The 24,047-nt window shown below is 38.8% G+C and overlaps 1 protein-coding gene across 2 annotated transcripts in view; it reads right to left on the reverse strand.

Moving 5' to 3' along the window:
• The window catches only part of RBMS1 (RNA binding motif, single stranded interacting protein 1), a 66,186-nt gene extending 44,626 nt beyond the window's left edge, over positions 1–21,560 (reverse strand). Inside the window, exon 1 of one of the 2 annotated variants that reach the window (XM_010141335.1) lies at positions 21,387–21,560. In XM_010141335.1, the coding sequence (XP_010139637.1) occupies positions 21,387–21,538 (152 nt within the window). In that variant the 5' untranslated portion in view covers positions 21,539–21,560. The remainder of the gene's footprint in view (positions 1–21,386) is intronic. The other variant, XM_010141337.1, reaches the window with a different exon arrangement.
• Positions 21,561–24,047: the final 2,487 nt, after the last annotated feature.

Raw genomic sequence — 24,047 nt, forward strand, 5'->3', positions numbered from 1 at the left:
GTTATGGGATTAAAAGGGATATGTTTAGCAACAGTCTGTGTACAAGCTGCCGTTAATAGTACAGAACACCAATACAAATGAAGAAGAAACTTGTTCAAAAGCCAAGTTAGGAAGATATGCGTTACTTAATAGGATAACGCTTACCATGCCCATTGCACGCTTTCTGCAGAAATGAAAGGATAACCCAAACCTACTATCTGTCCTAAGAAAATCTACTGCCAGGCAACGTGAACGTCAAAACACATCACTATACCTTTGTCTTAGATACTTTTGAAGTGGAAGACTTGAAGCAAAGCATCACCATATAGTTTTTTAAAATCACGTTGTTCAGCACAGTCAACCCACAGGGAATAATCACACTGAAAGATTTCTTACAAATAGCTAGGTATACTTTCAACATTTAAAACATCTCTGAAGCCTCATTTTGGCAGTCTCCACAATACTGAAAGAAAAAGGTCCTTAGAAAACCAAGTACATGGATCAAACCAAACCACTGTTTATTTTTCTCCCTTTGTACATCTGCTACTATAACAAACATACTTGCAAATGTGAGGGCGATAAGATGCCATCATGAGCATGACAAAGAACGGAGAATGAAGTAGCTTAAGTCTCTACCGCAAGTGGTATTTTCAATGTTGAAAGAACTTATCTGTGTGTGCATTAGGGGAGGTACAATAAGAACAGGCAGTGAGAGGCTTGATAGGGGTTGTCTGGAATGAATTGTTCAAATCTTTGTCCACAACAGCTTAAAGTAACAGACCGTGTACCACCAAGCTCACAGTACTTCCCTTTGCAGCACTTTCAAACTGGTTTCCAGCTTGTGCTGCAAAAGGTTTCTCTGCCACCTGACATTGACTTTGACACTAACAGGCCAGAAGGAACTCTGCTGCCATGGAAAGTCCTTGCCTTTTAGAGCTGCTTTGGTCCTTCATCCTGAACTGTCCAGAACTCTGTGTTGAAGAAGAACAGTGCACTCTGTCCAGCCCAGGTGTAGAAAGAGCATTCCTAGAGATCCTGCTGTTAGCCCGTACATTACCGTAGTGCTGTCAGAGCTCTTTTGCTACGCAGAAACAATGCTGCCTATCTTCTGTGTTTATTCTAGATTAACTTTTACATCTTCGCATCTTATCACAGTCCTTCATGGAATGCTCTTTATTTCTAAGAGCAAGAATCATGTGGCAAAACCAGGCTTGGATTTCATAACATCTAAGTGGCTCCAAGTACATGAACTCACTTTAAGATGGAATTGTAAAAGAAAGAGAACCTGGCTGAACACAAAAATTTCAGTAGGGAGCCAATATTCTCACCAGGTGACCCAAAGACAAGAGAACAACAAACAGACAGATCCAGGAAGGAGGGTCATGTGGGAGAGCAGATCAGTTAGTCTTAAAATATACTGCAGTTGCTCAATGGATCCACATAAAAGTAAACTTTACTTTAGACTATGGTATGGTCAATGGGTACCTTGCACATGCTCTAAATGCAGTAAATTCCTGGTTGGAAGGGAATAATATTATCCTTCAGTATGACCCTAAATAAACACATGAAACAAACAGACTGCTGCAAATCAGTGAGGCGCAACTTTTGAGACAACATCCTTACCTCTCCAAACACAGAGTATTCTGTTGAACAGCACAACTCAAAACATTTATGTGAAACTAACAGTCTTAATATCCCAGCACACGTGACAATCTATCTCACTTGTAGAATATGTGGAAACCCAACACATTCATCTCAACTGAGATGTGAAGAGGAAAAACCTCAGCAGCCCATGAGAAGGCCTCATCTATGCTGCAGTTCTCAGCTCCTCTGCACCACCTGCTGCAAAAGGAGCAAAGAAAACTCCCTGTAACTGAAGAAAAAAGTCAGGGCAGTTGTCGGCAAAAGCTGACTTGGCAGAGCTGGCTCCCATTCCTCACTGCTCTTCCAGTGTTCAGGGCATTTCTAAGCCAACTGCACAGCCAAGGAAACATAATCAGAACCAGGAATCTTTTCTCCTGGATCCAGAAAATCAAGCTCAGAGCAGCCTCTGAGCAGTACTAAAGGTTTTATCTGGCTCCCACATATCCTCTCTGTTGCATCTTGAGAAAGTGGTGTACTGAACCTTAAGCTCTTGCTTCCTTTTAAGCTTATATAAACACAAGGAGATTGTGTTTCTCCATGTATCAAATTTTTAATTTCCCAAAAAGGGGAATTTCAGAAAATAACTGTCAATACAATACTGCTAGTCCTTGTCATAGCCTAATCCTGCTATTTAATTATGGGTAAATGTCCTCTTATAAAAACTTGATAAATTTATTCAAACCAGCAGAATACTGAGTTTGGAGAACAGAATCAAACCATATGGTTTCCATTTTTAAATTCTCTTCATCACATCTATGCCCTAGTGCAGAAGACGACACTGCTGAGAAAATTTTGCCCGTATTTTGTTTTCTGTTGACAGAAGAGACACTGTTTTTTGAGAAACTCTTTGGAATCACTCAGTTGCTTTATGGCATCACAGACCTAAAGATTTGCTATCAAAACTTAATGGGTACCCACCACCAAAAGCTGGACCAATCATTTTTAATGAATAAGTAAACATTGCAGTTATATTTTTCTTATTCTTATTTGCACAGGTAATGGGTATGCATAATCTAGCTTAGTATGACCTGTGTTTTGAAATTGTTATAGATTTGGCTAATATCTGTGGTTCAGCAAAATCTTCTTTACTAGATTCAGACATTCAAGCACTGGGTTAATCAACTCAGTCAGCTGTACCCTGTTTCAGGCATTGGATCATATTTTTCACGATGTGTAAAACAGGACTTCCTTGTGAACCTAAATTAGAGCGCTGCTTTGATGACAAGCTTTTAAATGGTCATGTGGTTCTGACATGAAGCTAGTTCCTTCCTTTCTCATTAATTGTCCTTTTGACTCTCTGGTACTTCAGAGAGAAAGACAGTATTTTCAATATGTCCAAGTAGTTGTCATTGTAGTTTTTTTATTAGTTTACCTGGGAGATAAATAATACCTCCAAATAAATTAGAATTTATTATTATGGAAGCCAACCAGTATTTTGATTGTCTTGACAAAATGACTAAAATTACATTTTGTCCATTAATGTAAAGATTTTCCTTTTTTAGGAGTTATAATCTGTGTGCTAAAACAAACAAACAAAAAACCAAACCCACAACCAAAAAAACCAAGCCTCACGGACCCTTGGCTTTACTGACAATTCAACAGTCTTACATGCTGCTGTAAAATCTTCACAAGATCAGGAAAGCTTTCTTCACTACCTCTCTACCTTTAATTCTTTATTTAAGTTTTGCATATTTGTGTTCTCAACAAGATTCAGTGGATAAAAGTGAGTATCATCATCATTGCTGATGCAGTTACCAGCATCATCACAGCACACACTAGTATTACTTGGTACAAACGACTTTTTCCTTCAGGCTCAGTAGGTTACAATTCCAGATTTCAATGAGAAGTAATCAAAAGTAGTAAAACCAGATGCACAAATGAGATACACTATCAGCTGTTAAAGTTATCCAGCGTCAGAAGAGCAGATGCTTAGTGTAATGGACATACACAATTTGATTAAGTGTGAACAAATACCTTCTTAGTTTATGGGATGGTATTAATTTTAACAGAGAAAAAGCAGTATTTTATAAATAGTATTTGGTTTATAGTGTACAGACTCTACACTAACGTAACTAGCTAAAAAGAACCAGGAATTCAGAACCCTAATGAACAGCAAAGACACACATAAGAAGATGATTTTGGAGATTTTTATTTTTCAGCTATCCGTTTTGTTTCTCTTAAGAGTAGTTATCTCCTGGTTTAGCTGAGGATGAGCTGTGGAGTTAGGGAAGAAATGTTTTTAGAATCAGGAAATGTTTGCTTCCTCTTGCTTTGTAGAGATGTGCTTAATCTCTCTACGTTCCTTAGAAATGGACTGTAAGTCAAGGGGGAGAAGTCCTGTTACCATCCTACAGCCGTTTTTATGACACTTTACGAAGGTTTTTCAATGAGCCTGCTTCTTTTTGCACAACAAATTGATTAACTTAAAAGCATGACCCCACTGTACAATGACCTTTCATTTAGAACAACTGAGGAAAATTGCTTTTTTTATTATTACTGTGCATTTTAAACATTTAGGACACATTACAGCTGACTGTAAAACACCATTCCTAATGTGGCTTTCTACGGTGCAGTAAATTAACAGGTTTTCAACACCTGCCTGATGTTTTCTCCATGAACCTTAAATCAACAAAAAAAATAATGGCATGTTCATTTACATCTACTTTACAAGGTTAAGAATGTTGCAATATAATGCAATTATTCTTTACTACTATGATGATATAATCAAGGGAGGGAAAAAAATTCTAAAGAAACCCATCCACATAGTTTTCCCCACAAAGAGCTTTTGGAGTTGGAGAAGGCGGCTCTCATATTCTTCCCTGGCAAAGAATTCAGCTGATGATACTTTGAGGGGGGAAAAAAAAAATCTCAACAGAAAAAGAACCTAACTATAAAATCTTTACATAAAGGTTTGTTTGGTGGGTTTTCTGGTCATTTAAAAGAAAAACAAAAAAGGCAAATTCTGAAGGGTGAACCAGTAACTTCTATTCTAGGCTCTGAAAAGTTTATCGATGTCTGTTGCCTCAGTCACTCCACTGAGGATGTGAATACAGATTTTGCCAGAATCCCCCATGCTTCAGGTTGAGATTTTTTTTCAAGTTAATCTTGACCTATCCTTGCTCAGCTGCAACATGATTTTTACTACTGAACACGTGGCATTTAATTTCCATTTAATCTTTCATAAGCTAACAAGATAACAATGCTTGACTTGATGGTACGCAGACACCAAAGCAATAGCTCCAAACACTGAAAGAGGAGAGCTCAGCTGCCGCAGTGGCAGAGCCAACCTCTTGTCCTGCACAAGAGACCACCTTTCACATTTCATAGACACCCAAAGATTCTCACCATCCCAATGACTCTTATGAAAGCCAGGATAATAACACACTGGTCCTAAATTTGTTGATTACATATCTGCTTTAACTGTAAAGAAACAAGATGTCACATGCTGTGAAGAAAGATGGAATTTCAAGCCAAGTGAGAAAAATGATCCCATACAGTGTTCCTTGCAGCCACGATCCCTGCAGTAACGCAACCTAACTTCTGACAAGCTGAGGTGCTTTAGCATAATCTCTGAACCATCTGCTAGGCTATCTATCAGTTCAGTAGACTTGTTACTTTAAAGTTTATAGGTTAAGCAAGATAAATAACCTATCAGAAATACAAATGGATTTGCCTCTTTGAAACACTCCGAAGTGCAAGTATTGTCTAAGTAACCATAGCTTGCTTTCTCCGACATGGGGGCTGGAAATCACAGTAATGCATTAACCGCAGTGTCTGTTTTTGCAGAAAGGAGTTTTTTATGTCTATCATCACCTTTGTGAAACCAACACTTCAGCCACACCACAAAAATACTTCATAACTTATTTTTGCCTAAACTTTTAGGAGATTTTTTTCTACTTAGCTATTTTAACACTCACATGAGAAGTATTTTTAAAATGTGTGAACTACATAGAGTTATGTTATGTTTTCAAATAACTGTTCACAGGGACACAAATGCTGGCTGACATTAAAAGTGTTGTTTCCTGACAATGTTCTACTGAGCTTGATGACCAACTTTACTGAAAGACGACAATGCATTTTTCTCATAAATTATGTGGCACTGTTCTTTAAGAAAAATATTTTAGATTTGGGTGGAATATGAAGTAATGTGTGTGAATTAGACTGAATGGTTTAGAAACTTACTTGCTACTATTCTCCTTCTAATATAGTATATTGTAATATACATAAAGTACTTCTACACTGAAGGTTTTACCTTAAGACACTGAGCTGAGGATAATTCACGTGAAAGTGATTTGCGCAGTTATTCAGCTAGTCACAAACAGTAAGTCTCAGAATTATCATAAATCAACTAACATATATTAAGATATTTACACAAGAAGTTACCAGTAAATGCTACATCATCAGAAAAAAATACATCTGCCTCTCAATCCCTGTCTCAGAAAGTAGGCTGCACTTTCTAATCTGTATCATTCAGCAGCCAGTTCAGTAGAGCATCTCTGAAGAATCCTTAAACAAAGAATTAAAAAGATATTTGGAATTCTTGGCTAACTCACTTTTTAGACTACAACCATTCTTACTCAAGAAAACATAGGACAATCTACATTTTCTGCAGGAATCTACTGACAAGGCTATTCGGGTATGCGGGAAGGGGTTACAGTTTCCTACAGCTAAAAGATGGAAGAATAAAGCCAAGTTGTTTTAAGAAAGCAAATGGTCTCACCCATTTGTTCTCTTACCCTAATGCCACAGAAAGAACACAAATTATGCCTCAGTTAAGAATAAAGCACTGAAAAAAAAAAAAATCTGCATTCTACACACAACTGAAAGCAAAAAATGAAGCCACATTGTTTGAAAATAAATTTACCATAGTTGCTGTGGTTCCCAGAAAGAATATAAAAAATGAGTGCACAGAGTTTCACATAGCCATGAAAGATACAGGGGGCTTAATAGAGTTTCAAACAGGTTCAGATTACAACTCCGAAGTATTATTTCTACAGTCTAGCAATTTTATTTTATCCTTTTTTTCATACTGAGAAATGATCACTAATGAAGACAGTTATTTGGGAAGATAAGCAATTAAACCAGGTTAACGCTAATAGGCATTTATAAGGCAAGCTCACGGCAGGTCTGCAGACACACATGTATTGATTTACCACTGCTAGCTGTTTTAATCTGAAAGTAAGGCAGTATTGCTACACCCAGTCATAAATCTAGGCAAATTTCAGCCTCACCAATTCTGCAGAGCCTACACTAACAGCTTGAAAGAATAAAACTATGAAGATGTAAGAGAGCAGTTTTTGTTATTCAAAACTCCCTTCTACTCCCTGTGCTAAACAGATCAGGCTGGGAGCATTAATTAGTCACTCTGTCTGAAGACCTTTTATTTTTCAATTCCTTCTCCTCTGTCCAAGGAAGCCAAATTCAGTCATTATTAGTGTATGATGCATTTGTTCTTTAGTTTGGCTTTTCCAAAGCATATTTCTTTTTCTTGTAGGAAGGAATTAAGGACAAGGCAAGGGGGAAAATAAAATCATTCATCCACACTTCCCAATACTTTTTTCTCTTGTTTTAGTCAGAACAATATAAAACAAAAGGTGTTATTGTGGCTACAGCCTTAGCTAGTGTGAGGTTACCTCCTCTATGGATAGATAGACACCTATTAATGCTACAAGCCTACATACTTGCAGAATATAACCCTTTAATTTATTCTTGCCTACTAATTTCACTTCTAGTGATGGCTGCTAACCAAGTCTTACACCCTCAGTTTAAATAAATGACTCCATGAGGAATATGTTGGCAAAGTCTTGAAAACCATGAGATGGGAGATTGCCAAAGTAGAAGGACACTTTCAACCACATCCATTTCCCAAGTCTTGACCCACCTGTCTACTCTAAAAACTGTCTCTAAAAACTGAATTACATATTCACACAATATGTAAAAAAAACACATACATGTATACACACACATAATGCTTTTTCTTGCATTTACTTTCTATGGAAGATGCTTGGACACTAGAATATCTGTCCTTTAAATCTTTCCAAAAATGTCAGTTTATTTTTTATATTTTCCTTCTGTTTTTACAATAGTATCAAGACAACACAAAGCCAACAGGGTGAATCCAAGACCTGGCCTGATCGGTTAAACAACCTTCTACACAAAGATAACTATCTGTTCTTACCTGCATCTTGCTCTAATTTAACACCCCGTCTCGGAAAACGCTGACTGCTTCTCTTCTGTCTGGAAGGCAGTGGTTCTTTTATGAAATTCTCATAGAAACAGCCTGCTTTCAATCGCTATTTCATACATGATATTAACACCTCATAACGAAGAAACAGCATAATTAATATTAGAGTCTGATCTCCTTTAATTTCTGGTAACTCAATGTCAATCATACCAGAACAGCACTAAGTGGACAAATTACTCAAAATCACTGCTAAGCCTTGCAGAGGCCTTGCCCCCTTAACAGCACGGCATGGAGACTTATCCCTGTTTGAATCTGCTTCTCCACTCTCAAGTCCCAGCTGTGCCTAATAGTAAATATCTCCATTTCAGTAGGGAAAATGGTTGTACTAAAGAAGTTCTCTCCAGGGGTCAAAATACTTCAGAAGGGCATTTAAGTGGCTGTGTGTTATTGAGCAGAAACATCAGCTCACATGTTATTGATTATAACTGCACAGCTCTGTGGAAAAGATGTCTGCAGTAGTATTAACTGCTGAGATGGCGACAGAGGAGTGTTAGGCATTTAAAAACACTATCCATCTGTTGCCAAATTTTAGATATACGAGCAATCACAAGCTGTAACACAAAATCTAAAGCGTAACCTTTGCAAGTGATGCATCAGGGTCGAATTCAGTGACACTTCCTCAGTTTCACACTGCTTAAGATAGGCATAGTCTTTTGAACATTGATTGAAGTAAACAGGAGTTTGGTTTCTGCAGTTTTGCAAAGAGAATGCAACAGATACTCGCATGGAAATTTGCTTTTGGTAGCTTTAATATACAATTTTTTTTTAAAACACCATTAACCTGTTCACTACATCAGCTAGCCAAGTACAACTGAAGTCTTCTGAGACCACCACACATTCAGCCTGCTCTGAGCCCTGAGCTGCAGAAAGACTGCCAGCCACAGCACATTGTGCACTACCAGGTTGTCATGTAGAATGTACCCAAGCTGGCTGAAGCTAACGTGATCCCCTATATGATCATTTCCAGTGACTTTTGTGTAATGACTATGTCAAGGACCACCATGGAAGGATAAATCCAATGTCCCAGACTGTGCTTTGGCTGGTGTGCCTAAGGAGGCACTTGGATCTTTGGGCTTCACAGTGAAGAACACAGACAATGGAGGTTAATTCTGACATAGTAGGGAAAATCCAACCCATGATCATCTATATAAAGGAGTGACTGAAGACTGGGTGGACTGGGCTCAAAGAAAATTGGGATTCTCCAGTTGGCTGTATCAACTGCAAGCCTGTATAGTATCTACATCATACAGAGGAAGGCATAGATTTGAAGATTCTTAAGAAAGGAGTAGCCATAGCAGTTTCACAAACCCAAAGCAGCAGCAGCAGCCACAGAAGGGGCTAGTAAAAAAAAAAAACAACAAACAACACATTTCCATACAGAGCCAAGAAAAATCAACCAACCACTGCATGACAGTAAAGCTGAGGCAAGCCCAAAGTGAAGTTAGCTCTGTATCACAACCTTTATTGAAAAATTTCGACGACACATGCCAACAAGGGACCTTGTATGACACAGTCACAGTGTTTCTGGGCTCTACAGACCTTTTCTATTATCAACAGTCTGAGATGACTATTTCCTTGCCTGCAAGAGGGCAGCAGAACAAACTTTTCTCTTAGAAGAGATGCAGTACTATCTGAAAGAAGCCACTACTTCTACATGAGCCTACACTTTAGATTCTAAAATAGTTCATTTACTAATTTTTCCAATCAATTTATCTCAACAAGATGCTTATACCAATCCAAATAGAAATCTTGAAATATTTTTTATGAAAAACACTCAGAGGCAGAAAAATGTAACAAATCCAGCTATAACACAGAAACAGACTGAGAATCCAAAGAGTCAACGGCTATAACCAACATCAGAAAGCCACTCATTAGCAAAGAGTTAAAAGAGTATCTAGGTCACTCTACAGTCTTTCCTGCGCACCCTCAGCTCTCTGCGTATCGGAAATGCTGTGTGGGAAGGCCAGGGAACTAAACTCACAGACCAAGTATGACTCAGACTGCAGTAATTTAATGATAGTTTTTTCTCTCTTAAATTATCCTTAGGATTAAAAGAATCCACACCCTCTACATGAAACCAAATCATGGTGAAAGGAACAAACCATGAATTCATGGATCTCTGAGTCAACAAAAGCCACCGAGATGCAAATTAATTATTAAAAGATGAAAACTTTTCCTATAACATACTATACGGTCAGAACAGCAGAAGGTGAAGAATTTGAGCCCCAGTCAGATGTTCCTCTGAAAGCCCTAGTGGGGATGATCTCAGCAACAAGAATGTCAGGGAACTGCCTGCCAAAAAAACAAAGGAGAGGTGTTGCAGCCAAATGCTGACCTCTACCACTAGAGGAAAGCAACTTGAGAGAAATAGCCTTACGTTTCCTCCACCACTGCAGAAGCTGAGCTCAAAAGTTATCAAGTAACTCTGGCAGAAGCATGAGCAGAAGGCAACTATAAGATCCTGGAGAAGGCAGAACACCAGTGACTCAGGTCCAAATACAAATCCAGTTAAATCCCTGAGGAACAATTTAAATTTCTGCAAATTACGTCCCACTGAACAAAGCAGAAGTTTGGAAAGGACACTAATTAGCCACAGAAAACACTGTCCTCAAAAATACTCCTGACTACAATGTAAAATCATGAAAATTTACTTTTTCCTCTGCACTTCAAACTGCCTCCCTCTCCCGCACTTACAAAAAGGACAAAAAAGGGCACACTAGCTACCACAAAAAGAAGAGCGAAGCTACAACATCCTAATGGCACTAAAATGTATTCTATCACAGGAACTCATAAATCTCCACCCAGAGAAACACAAACTAATTTCCCCTTTTTCATGGCAAAAAAGTAAACTAATTTAGTTGTGGTATAAACAGTCATGGATACCTTTTTCAGAAGTATTTTTATTAGTATGTTGTGAAGTACATGGCAAGACAATTATAAAGAAGTGGCTTTACAGCTAAGTATTTTTATGCTCTGTTTCTAATTAAACTATCTAAAATGAGATAAAGAAACTAACAATATTCCCAAAACCTCAATCTACCGTATAAACCTCACTAGGACGCTTGGTCAGTAACCAGTTACCTTTGAAAGTAAAGCCTTATCACTGCTCACCTTTCAGATACAACCATGGGAAGAGTCCAAAACTCTAATCTCCTCTGATGAAGGGAGGGGTTTGGACCCAAGTAAGTTCAGGTGGAGGTCTCTATCTTGAGACTACAGACAGTGTTACTTGATCAATGAATTTAACTAACAATTGAAAGGGCAACACCTTCGGTAGAAAAGACCAAAAGAGTCACCACAAATGAGGCATGTTCCATTTTGATTTAAGCCAGCACAGGGTCTGCTTCAGGTCATTGCTTCCAAAAGTCCAATTCCTTCATTAAATGAAAACTTGAGAGGAAAAAAATGAAGTCTTTCCTGTTTTTCAAAAAAGAATCAGACTCAAAAAATGTTCTTACACTGACTATTTACACAAGAATATCTTAACGACTTGGGCATTTCTGCAATCTGCTGAAACCTATCTACCTTTTGCACCTTACCAATCCTACCCAATTCCATTGTCCACAGTGAGCCTGTGCTCCTTAGACTCCACCTCAATTTCAGTTCAAGTGTTGGATGGGAAATCCAGTGCTGGATTAGTGACAGTCAGTGCTGTCCCCGCTTCCTGGGAGGGCTACTCTTTTCAGCATATTTAACGACATTTGCAAAACTGTGTAATTCAGAGTGAGTGTCCTAGGCTTCAAAGAGAATTAGCAAATATTTAACTGAATAAACAATTAATAAAATGGGTGGGAAAAACTTCAGAAATTCTCATGGAACAAAGTAACATGCAATTCACTTGGGAAGAACAGAAGACTGGGACAGATTATTGTATATTTTTATAATGCCACAGCTCTGAATGTTTGGAAGATGTTCAAAAAGGACTGATCCTAATTTACACAATAAAAAGCACATTCGTGCTGAGGCCTTGGTACAACGATGGACTCCTTTCAGCAGCAGTCCTGGCTAATGGTCTTTCACCCCTAGTACTGTACCTCTGTACTACAACATGGAAACCCTGTGAGCTGCCACTGAGAAAAAGGAACAAGAAACAGTATTTGAGATCTTCAAAATACAGCAAATAGTCTTTTGGCAACAAACGAAAAAAGCCTTAACAAAAAAGTTAAGACAAAGCCTGCCACACAAAAAACCCGAGTGGGAAATGGAGGGGGTTGAACACAGAATCTCTGGAGGAAAAAAAAAAGCACAGATGATTTACAAACACTCTTTTGCAGGTCACAGTACTACAAACAGCGGTGAGGGGAAGGAAACGCACGCTGCTCCATCAGCTCCATTGGATACTCTGCTACGCTGATACCCTCAGGCCTCGAGGGGAAGGAGTCTCACTTCTCTTTGCCAAAGGGCTTCTCCAGAACTCAGACAAGGCATTCTGACTTAACACAGGGAGATCTCTGCCTTGGCATGTGGCACAGCTACAGGTTGAAAAGAAGAAAAAAAAGAAAAAAAAAAAAAAAGAAACACCAAAAGAAAGAACTAGAGACCATGGAGCTTAGCTGGCACTGTGCAATTCCAAGGTCAAAAAGCTCAGCCTGTGCTATCAAACAAATCCCAAGTCCCACACGCATTTTGGGCTAACATATTAAGATAGCCAAAATGATCAATTGATTAAGTGTAATTACTAATGCCCCCCAAATTAAGTGAAGTTACAATGTTTATCATGGTGGATTTCTCTTGCCGCAGCAAGAAAACAGATTACGAGTTTTTCCTGTTTTGGGAAAAGAAGAGGTTAAAGTAAGCAAGAGAAGAAACGGAAATGGAAGGGGCAGAATAGGAGCACAAATGAGAATAGTATTTCTTCCACCGAAATTGATTCTGTTAATCATTAATTCAACTCACACAGGTTATTCGAGTGGAATATTTGTACTAGCTAACTGTGCCAAAACAGATCCAAAATCAAAGTCTTCTCTTTCTGTGTTTTCATTGGTGTTTTTTGATCTACGTCCATGTATCATAACATTACCCACATTTAAATTAAAATTCAACTTTTTTCGCAGGTACTGCACATCTATCTGCAAAGATAAAATATTTAAATAATGAAATGTTAATTCTTCTCTCGGCAGCCCTTTAGTAGTTTAATCTTCTACGGGAATGGTCTGAGTTTTGAGTAAGGTACTGGTCAAACTGAACTGAGGGAGCTGACGTTTTTTGAATGTCAAAACAGGGTAGAATTTTCGAAGTTGTGGGAAAACAATTAAGGATCAAGTCTTAACATTTCATAGAGTTTTTTAGGGATAATCAGTGATTTTTCTCCCTATTTCTTCACTTACAACTTCCACTGGAGGTAACAGGATCTGAATTAACTTGTTTACTTATTTACTACTGCTTTCACTCTGCAGGTAACATATACATATTTATTATCTGGGTTGCAATACAAGTTATTTTCTCAACCCTAAATGCGGCTTTGCAAGAATGTAGGGGAAAAAAGCTGAAAGGGTACCAAAAAAAAAATACCTATGATGTGTCAATATCAGATGGCTCATTTTTTCTTTTCAAGAGTTAACATTACAGAAATCAGAGCTAAGCAGAGGTTACCAAAAAAAAATTACCTATGATGTGTCAATATCAGATGGCTCATTTTTTCTTTTCAAGAGTTAACATTACAGAAATCAGAGCTAAGCAGAACTAACCTTTAGCAAACAAAGTCAAGACTTCACAAGAGTTCTATGAGTTATGTGAAACCACATGAGATATTAGACATTAGATATAAGAATGTGCTTGCAAATACCAATCCTGCTTTCTACACTGAATGGTGTCCTGAGAAAAAGGGCAAACTCAATGTAAGCATGCTGGGGCAGAAATCAACTTGGGCTCTAAGCTGATTCAATTCTGAACAGGTTTTTGACTGAGACACCTGCCTAAGTGGCCTCTAATAGAAGGGACAGTTTTTGACATCAGGGAATCCACTAAAAGGTCTGAATCATACATGTTAACATTTTCAGTAGTCCACTGAAATAAAAAAAAAACAACCAAGCAAAAAAACCCCACCAACAACCTTCAACATGTTCTTGAATTACTGTTTAATCCAATGAATAACTGTGCTGCTATCACCTCCCACCCTGCCAGTCGGGCCCTTGCATTAGGGAAGCTCAGGATTGGGACCCTGATTAAAGGCATTCCACCAGCTGCCACAGGACATTTCTATCCCACAGCCCTTTGATACAGAACACGGGTTGCATCTCTGAGCAACAAATACCTGCAGACTTGCAAACACTCCTAGATTTTACAGGCCCCACACTACCAAATCAGCTCTCTATTTTCCAACAAGGAAGATCTTCAATGGTGGTAACTTTTACCAATCTGTTTTCCTAGTGCTTCTTTTACAAGCAGCTGTGGCTGAAACATTCCTTCCACTCTCCTCTCCTCCCTCGCCCCCACTTCCTAAAGGAAATTCCATGGGATCACCTCTCCTCTGGCCCCACACTGCAACAAAACTCTCATCTCCTGGGGGAGATGGAGCTTGTGCAATCGCTGGATCCTGGCATCAGCATCCACAATGCAGACACAGAGTTCCTCTGTGCATTTGTGTTCAGACTGCTTGTTTGGAAGAGGAGTCGCTAATGGGAACTGCTGATTACTGTTAAGCTAAATGAAGTACTGAGTTTGAAAAACTTCAGTCTTTCCTTAATCACAAAATGGAATGAGAAAATTAAAACTGTGTTTTGTTTTAAATTCAAGGCATCTCAAAAGATTGCATCCAGAGGACAGGACTCTAGAAGACAAGGGTTTTTTACTTTTTTTCTCCATTATAGTTTCCCAAAAATTACATATGGCTCACATTCTACAAGAAGGCATTACTGTAAACCACCACCACCACCCCCCCCCCAAAAAAAAAAAAAAAAAAAAAAAAAAAAAAAAAAAAAAAAAAAAAACCAACACAACCACCAACCCTGGAACTCCTCAGAGAGATTTTCAGTGTGGATTTCATTTGCTCATGAATGTAAAGCTGTCTGAATTTTATTTCTGTCTAATTAAAGAGCAAATATTGAAGGAAAGATAGAGCGTCTTCCTTCACAACGTGCCAGGCTAGACACTTCATAACCCGGCTGTTGAAAGCAGTTGCTAAAAAATAAAGGAAATGACTATTTAAACCAAACATCACGTCTCCAGGCCAATCACAGTTCCCACGGCATACCACGCAAATGACTCCACACTGACTGTGGAAGACAAGCCCTAATGAAAAGGAGCACTTCAGTCTCCATGTCAGGCCTACACCTCTCCAGTGCATCTGGCGAAAGGGGCATACAAAACTGAACACTATTTCTTCTCAGCCGTAGAAGTGAGGTACTTACTTTTGACAGCAACCTCTTAAAAGATCACCAGCTAAGACGAAGCTAGCAGAGCCGGTTTATATACCATACTGGCATGCAACTCTTCCTCTGGCAGTCTGTCTAGCTGAGAAACTGGGCACATCAGCTGGGCAGAACACAACTGAGATTTTCTAAATCCCAGTCCCAAGGTTTTTGTAGGTGTTTCTTTGCTGCGTTGCACTGTGCTCCACACCGATGTGTGGCTGCACAGGCAAAGCAGCACTGGTACAATCAGTTATTACATCTAGTTATTACATACCTTCACTATTCTTGTTACGTTTGCTCTGAAGAGCAAAACCAGATGAACAAGTAAGGGCAATTGGGGGAAATCTACTGCAGATTATACAAAACCCAAACCATGCCACCAAGAAGAAGGAATAAAGAAAAAGATGATACTGGCACCATACAACATAGAGCTGAACATTACAAATCACATACTGTTCAAGTGCTGCAGAATCTACCTCCTCCTGCAATCAAATGATAATTCTGTAAACCTGGTATTATTTATTCAGAGAGGTATGCAATAACATTATTTTAAAAAACGCAAATATAAACCTCTAAAAGAACTAATTTATGGAGGACTTCTTTCCACCCTAAAAAAGTAAGAACTCCTGCTCCAATATAATCATTATTATATCACGATCATATATCATTATATCACGATCTCAGAGGGACCCTTTTCAGACACTGATGTATCACACAATCATATGACATGAAATCATATTCTACATAATTATGAACGCAGTATTTCACAGCAGCTGGCAAACTATGAAAGAAAAATGCAAGAAAAAATGAACTGTAATGGAGAGCAGAAAGAAAAGAAAATACTTCAAAAAAATTTGAGAAGTTAGTTGAAATCTTCCATTCCACTTTCTCTTACCTACACCATCTATCTGAATGGGTAGTATCCATGTGCTGCAGACATTTCCCTAGACTGAGCTAAGCAGCAGTGACCTGCCCACACCATTCTCCCAAAGACTTAAACGCAAAAGACAGTCAGACTATTTCCTAAAGTCCAGACACATCCTTTTCTGAAGAGATATGCTGAGTAAAATTAGCACGTTTCTTGCTCTTAACTGACCGCAGCAATGACAGCTCCCTGCTACAGCAAATGTTTCAGCTCCAGTTCACCACTTCTCAGTCCCAAGTGTGTTTGAAGGAGACGGGAAATGGCAACGTGGGGAGAGGTCACAATTACATGCCAAGCAAAGAACATGGAAATAAATATGCTAATGGATGTCACATGACAATGAAAACATGTTTTATTAGGAGCAGGGAAATGAAACAACTGTTGGCTGCTCTTGCCCTAAAATAGGGAAACATCAGAGCATGCAAGTACAAAAAAATAAAAGTTCCCATGCTGTAGAAACAAAGCTGTACAGCGTGTCTGTCTCAAATGTTTCAAAACACCCATTAGTCTGACATTCATTTTAGCTATGCCTGTGTTTGTGATGCTGAATATTTAGAAAGGAACCCTTAAAATAGTCTCTCAGCAAGATAGGAGATTGCCCAACGTACATAAGCAAAGGCAGCTGCCACAAGGTTCTGTTTCTGTGTTCTGACCATCCTGGTGTAGAACAACAGTCTATCGTGGTAATTACATCACTAACTTTGTTACCTTAAACCAGCTGCTTTCCTAATTGTAATCCCATTAAAAACCTGCATTATAACCATACAGCGATAATTTAAGGGAGAAGGCCAAAGTGAAACTGTCCAGAGGAAAAACAGATTTCAAAAATATATCGACTACAAACAGCTTGACACAAGCTGCACGGTACGAGCAAACAGCCTGGAAGGGAATACACCAAAGGGTGAGGTGACACGATGATTTAGGCTGAACTGGGCAGGGGAGACCTGGGTCAAGTCTCAAAGCTTGAAATCTCACCCTGGGACTGAGGACTGTCAGGAGGATGAAGGGTCTGCTGCATTACCCTCATTTAATGATGTAAATTGCACAAACAATAGTCTCTGAAGAAATTCAGTGTGCAGAGATGCCATACTGCAGGCTAGCAAGTAAATCATAAGCAAGACGGTGGAAAGCAGAGGGCTTTGGAACCATGTGGGTTGTGCATAAAGGTCATCTGCAGCAAAGCACAGTGCTTAGTGAGTCTAGAGAGCACCTAGAAAAGGTGCCAGAAAGTACCCATGTCAAAGCAAGTTACAAACTCCTGGCTGACTCTCATAAGATCAAATTGCCTAACTCCCTAATCGCATAAGCCGTCTCAACAATTTCAGTGATTAACTGGAATGGTTTTTATCTTGCATCTTCAGATCCAGATATAAACTAAGCTACAAAAATCGACTGTCTAACAGACACCGAAGAAGAAAGTACAATTGAAGCCTAAATAATTTATTCATAAACCCAACACAACAGCTGAAGGAGGCATATCAGGCAACTGTTGATAGTCATGCCAGGGAAACCGACTACAGTTTAGGCACAGCTGAGGCTACCACTGCTCCAGCAACCCTGTAAAACCAGGTCTTCACGGCAGAGGTTTGCTCAGTACAGCCAATCTCATGCTACATGTTTTGGGAAAAGGCACTTCACAGCGGAGTCACACAACTTCCTGCAGGCATCCCCAAACCACACTCGTTGTCTCCTTACTCCAATTTCTCCTTCCCTCTCCTCTTCTCCTTCTGTTTAGCCGATTGCTCCTGTCTAGCTGCCCACAGAAAAGAGAGTATTTGTGGGCCACTGCATTGATTGCTTTGCCTACCCTTACATACCTGAGGGAAAGCTCTTATGGGCCAGGACTGACTCACGTGGTGTCCCTCCAACACTCTGGACTCTGTTTCTGGGTTGGCTGTTATGACATCCTTGCAACAAACATAATACCTACCTTATTCTTCCCCACACTTCTGCCTCTGGCACAAATGATATGATGCAATTTGTTTTCCCAACACAGAACTGGAGTAGCAGGCTCAAGTCTGAATGAACTATTCAGAAACGTGGCAGCTTTATTTCCCACACAAAGGCCAGTAATACTATCTGAAAATAGCTATACTCCCAGGTAAGCCTTCACAACAAAAATGTAATATGCTCTTGTCATCTCAGAAACAAGAAGAAAGCTTCACCTAGTAGAAAACTAGAAAGAACCAAGCAGATGAAGGCTGAGAGCAGATTTGTAGAGACGTATATTGGCAAATTGCACTCCTGCCAGGAAAGTACTTTTCCACGAAACTTGGTGAACATTTGCTAATTGTGTTTGTAAATACCGCACAGCTGTGCTACAACAGGAAAGCAAGCCCAACACTTCTATGATTTGATAAGAGGTTTCTCTAGCGAGTCACCAAAAATAGTTAATCAAAATAAAAAACGTGGCGAGAATTAGCACTGCTAGTTGTCATGAGCAAGTACCACAGCAAACATATTGACTATGGCACGTAGAAGTCAGTGCATGACCAGACCAGTGCAAAGGAACTCTGTACATTCTTCCACCTTGTATTCTGAGGGATTATATTGAAAGCAATATTTCTCTACAATAACCATCACTGAAAATAACTTCTCAGCACAGTGTATATGACAAGTCCACTATGATGAGAGGGAAAATCTCAGATGCAATGAGATTGCAGATGCAATGTTTCTGGTATTTGTAGTGACAATTATGATTTTCAGCCATTATTATTCAACCCACAGGTGGTTTTCTGTCTTGACTGACAACAGCCAAAAGATATAAAAGCAAGTGACCTTTTTCTGTACATCCACTGAAAACTTTACTGCCAGCTAGTAAGATTACTTCTGCCATATGCAGAGCATTTCTATCCATTCTTAGCACAGTGCACTCCAGTGGACATCCTCTTAGGATGGCAAGATCCATTCTATCTGGGGAAAAAGAGCTAAAACTACTCTAAAATCTCCCAGTAAAATCTGAGGCATTTGTAAAGAGATAATTAAAAGTATTTCAGAGATCCGGAGTAAACAGTGGTTTCTTCATTGACTTCTATGTATGTGTCCAAGATTTTATTCTCCATTTATTTTGTACTGTCTCAGCTTAAACAATGAACAGAGCTGGTTCACTTTCAAGAATATCTTGAACCCTATGTCCTAGAAGTTTAGGCAGATTTGTAGGAAGGTAACATTTTGCATCTGAAACTTTCCATAGTCTATAAAAGTGGATTACTGACCTTCTGTGAACAAGAAGAGAGTACTGTCATTTCTATCCTACTGCAGCATCAAGTTAGTTGCTACAGGACTACACTGGCAGAGACGACTAAGGGTCTTAATGGATTACCCAGATTTCTGAAAGATGTTCCAAGCCTAAAATTTCTGGACATTTCACTTTGTTCCTCAGCAGAAATGGAGAATTTTGAGACAGGGCTTCCTTTCCTCTCAATTAAGACATTTAGGAGAGAAGCATCTTACAGGAAGAAACATCATGACCTTTCTAGTCTGTAAATTCATATCAGAATTGATTCAATAACTTCATGTCTGCAGTTCTTGCCCTTCCTTTATGTGCAAAATTCATGCTGTTACAACTACAATTACATACGGGACAGCAGCAACAACAAAATTGGAATCTTTGGCTATCAAAGAGAAAAAGGACCAGTCACAGCAAAGTACTGAATGTGTTTTTTCTAGGATGTTCATGCATCAATGGCATCTATGACAGTGCAAACCAAAATGTCTTCAGAAAGAGATTAAGGAGCTGTAGTAACCACTGCACAAATAGTACTTACTGGGCGGCTCCAGTGCAAAATAACCTCACAACTCTGTCCTAACGTAACACGAGCGTGCAGGCCAAGGTTTCTTCATCAGTTCAAAAGACAAAAACAGGAAGGAAAAAAACCACTTCTGTAAAATGTGTTACTTGAATTTTAGTTGCAAATGTAAGAGGTCATTGTGACATGGAAGCTGTTAAAATGTTTAATTTATCAATGAATCTTTTCACAGATTCATAATCTGTTCTCTTTTCTGTAAAACACATGGATTTCATTTGCTGTTGGGAAAATGATCAAATGGATTTTTTTTTTCTAAAGATCTGAGAGCAAGTTGTTTTAAAATACTAAGATGGCTGATACGTGACTAATATCCTGAAAGTCCAAGTTCTATTTAAAAAAGGAAGAAACTTTCTTCTCTATATATTAGTTATCAGATATTTTTGCAATATTCAAAAACAAAGGTGCCTCATACAAGCTGGAATCCAAGACATACAGGTTCTCCTAGCTAGTTTGCTAACTTGCGTTGTGATCTTGGGCACGTATTTGTGTATATTCCTAGTTACTTATCTGCTAAACTGAACACAAAATTACTTAGAATCCCAGAGCGCAGTGTTATATACAAATCTTAATCTCATTCAAGACAGATTTGGGTGTTTGCTTACAGGTAGCACTGATTTAAAAATAATCCAGAAAGCTCACTATGACTTTCAGAAGCACTAAGGATTTTAAAGATTGAGCAAAACATTTAAGAGAGGCTATTTTAAACAGCGTATAAACAACATAATTGTTCTTGACATCTGACTCACCTTGGAAAGTAGCTAAAAGGCATGTGCTGTTGTAAAAATTAAAAAACAAAAGCAAAAGCTCGCACAAAAGGGAAAAAAAAAAAAAAATCACATTAGCTGAACTGCCTGAAAACCTCCTGCTAAGCAAAATCTACCTGGCACTCTGGCCACCACAGAGATTCTTATGTGGATCGACTATTTCTAATCATAAATACAATTGTGCAGTAATGTACAGCCAACATAAATTAGTCTGAAACTAGGATAAGCATAGCATTCAAATGCACACTGTAATTTACAGTGATGCAGAACAATTACTTGGGGAGTTTTTATCAACCAATTATCTTAGCAGTGAACAGAGGAGACCCTCTGCTGCAGGTCCTTAATAGCAAGTTTCACATTCAGGTGTTAATATCTGTGATTTTCACAGTATCAGGCAGCAGTATGGGTGATCATAGTTTTCACTAAAGCAATGGGTTGCTTCTGTTCCCCATTATATTTCAACTTCCTTTGCTTCTCCAAAGTGCCAAACACATTATTTTCCTTCTGATTGCCAGGGAAGGCGAAACTTGCAGCGCGAGGTCCAACAGCATGAAGATTTTTGTTTATGGATCTGTTTTTCTTCACTCCTAATCCAATCAATCACTTTGGATACCTACTAAAAGCTTTTAAGGTATGACATTATAATTTATATTCAAGCATAGTACTTACGGTTGGCATAATTTTACCAGGTCCTGATCAGTGGTATTTGGAGGCAGTGCTCTGATGTAAAGGTTTGTTTTACTTAGTTGATCCCATCCCGAGTTGCTGCTGCTACTACTGTTGTTATTACTGCTGGTGGTGCTGGGACTAGGAGGAGCCATTGGGTGGGCTGGTACAATGGACTGCTGCAAAGGAAAAAGGACGTTAGAGTAAACTATAGATAGCAATGGCAGCATGCACGTTAGCTGAGTCTACAGTAGCCTGCTTACCATTTGGAGCACTGTGTTAAATGTGTACATAATTACTCATGTATTTTAAATACACCTGCTTTCACACCACGTTTCTGAGAGGATTCATGGACACATTCTAATATAACCAACCACCATCTGAAGCATGCTCAATGCATGACACAGGCTCAAATTATATATAACCTCTGCTGGATGCTACTCACAGGATTTTATCATGTCTCATTGTGGCACTCAATGTGAACGTCAAATAAGAGATACCGTTCCTCTAGGTTCTAGAAGAATATTACTATTTCACGCACAGCAAAAATATTATTATTTCACACATCATAAATTAATTATTGTGTCAAACACAAAGACTATGCTATTTCCTTAATCTATCCAGAATTACAAAAATAATTAGAAGCCTCTTTTGTATCTCTTCTAGCTTTCAGTATGCCTCACAATACTGCTATGATTTTTTTTAAGATAGAGAGACAGACAGCTTAAGGACCAGATTTTAAAATATTTGTGCACTTCAGCAGAACTTTCACACTGCCACTGATCTCAGTATTTGTGGATTATTTCAAGACCGTCAAGAAAAAGATTCTGTATAATGGGAAAAAATTCAAGTTTCCAAAGGAGACAAGCACATAAGCTCCTCTACCTAGTCCTCAAGGTTTCTAATGCTATTGTTCTTAAAATCAGACCCCAATGGAAGGTAACATTCTAGCGTTTTAATCATTTACATTAACAACAGTATAGCAGGACACAGTACAGAAAGTATTATGAACAGCTGTGTGGTACTGCAAGAGAGGAATACTTGAACAAATATACCAAAAACTAAAGTTGCCAGTAACAAGTCTTGTGACTACAAGGTTTTCACTGACAAAAAGAACTGGCTGCATGCAGCCCCTTTCCTGCAAAAGCCTGAGCCTTCACAGCTTGAGATGCTCATAGCGAAGAACCGCCCTCTAAACTGCAGAGGAAAGGCACAAGGGGGGCGGGGGGTGGAAATAAAGTGGAATATAAAGTGAGATGTCAGTGTAGGCTCACTTTTCCGGCCCCGGTGCCACTCTCTTCTTTGGACTGGTACAAAGAGTTGTGTAGCCACAGCCTGAACCAAAAAAATTATCTTCCCTGATCTGTTTCACCACATGTGGTTTTGTGCTACGCAAAAGCTTTGTCTGTCACAAGGCAGGGAACAGGAATGTGTAGGCAGAAAGGAGGGGATTACAGTTTACTTCGGTTTAAAGCATCCATGAAACTACAGCCTTAAAGCACAAGAAAAGTGAAACTACTTTGGAGATAACCTCGGGAAAAGAGAATGAAATTGTGAGCGGGAGAAAAGTACAAAAGAATGCCTTCTATCCCATACTGTATGATAACTATGTGTCTTTTTTGTGTTTCCCTAGGAAGGTTTTGAAATCTTCCAGTTCAGCATATTGCAAAGTTTACTACGCAGCAATAATAGCCAGGAACAGCAAACTGCAACACTCGCTATAAAAATCAACATTGATATGTAGAAACATTGTTGTTGCCTAATTTAATTGAAAATTACAAGAAAGAATTAAATATATTTCTGATCATCTAACATTCCAGAACTGAGTATCAGTATTTCATTGCCATAGGGTTGGAGGTTGGTTTTGTTTGGTTTTAAATCAGTTTTTTAGAAACATCAAACCTCTTCCAAAAGATATATACTTGGAGTTGAAGCGCTGATCTGGAATTTCTTCCAGGCATGATTTAAAATGGGAAAAAGATTAAACCCTCCCTCCAAGTTTGTAATGGAAACACTGACGGATTTTAACTATACCAGTGCAAGTCTGGCTGTCAGACCGTTCTGCCCTCAGTAACGCCAGGCAAATATTTTTAGGGGTACAAGCAATGCAAAATGACAGAGTAACTAGTTTCAAAACATTTTCATAACAAACTGAACAAACTTAGTCTGGCACAGTGCTATTCTTCCCTCCAAAAACCCTTGAGCAGAGTTCTCAAAATACACACAGTGATCAAATGCACAACTGCTCTGTTCAAGGTTTGGAAACACACATTTCCCTTGTGCAAGCCTGTATGGCTGCCATAAAAGTCAAGATACACATACCAGTCTTCATCTTAACTGCTAACTACTACTGGAGAGTAAGAGCCTCTAATCTGTTTTTCAGTATCTTTTGCTTCTTACAGTGTTTTTCCCTTAAGTTTTCTGGTTTTCTGCATTACGAAGTGTAAAATTTTGTCACCAGCTGGCCACAGGAAGGAGAGGAAAATGTGCGCGTGTGTGGAGAGAACAGGAATTCTAACTCCTGTCTTCCTGTAAAACACAAACACTCCATTCTGAGAAATTTAAACTTTTATTTAAACATGAAGATGCTCTAGTGCTAGTGGTCACATCCAAATATGATGGGAATGTAAATGTGATTACAGTCGTCTTCCTAAGTTTACAGAC

The sequence above is a fragment of the Buceros rhinoceros genome, unplaced genomic scaffold (genome assembly GCF_000710305.1).
Source record: "Buceros rhinoceros silvestris isolate BGI_N320 unplaced genomic scaffold, ASM71030v1 scaffold768, whole genome shotgun sequence".
In the NCBI taxonomy this organism is placed as follows: Eukaryota; Metazoa; Chordata; class Aves; order Bucerotiformes; family Bucerotidae; genus Buceros; species Buceros rhinoceros.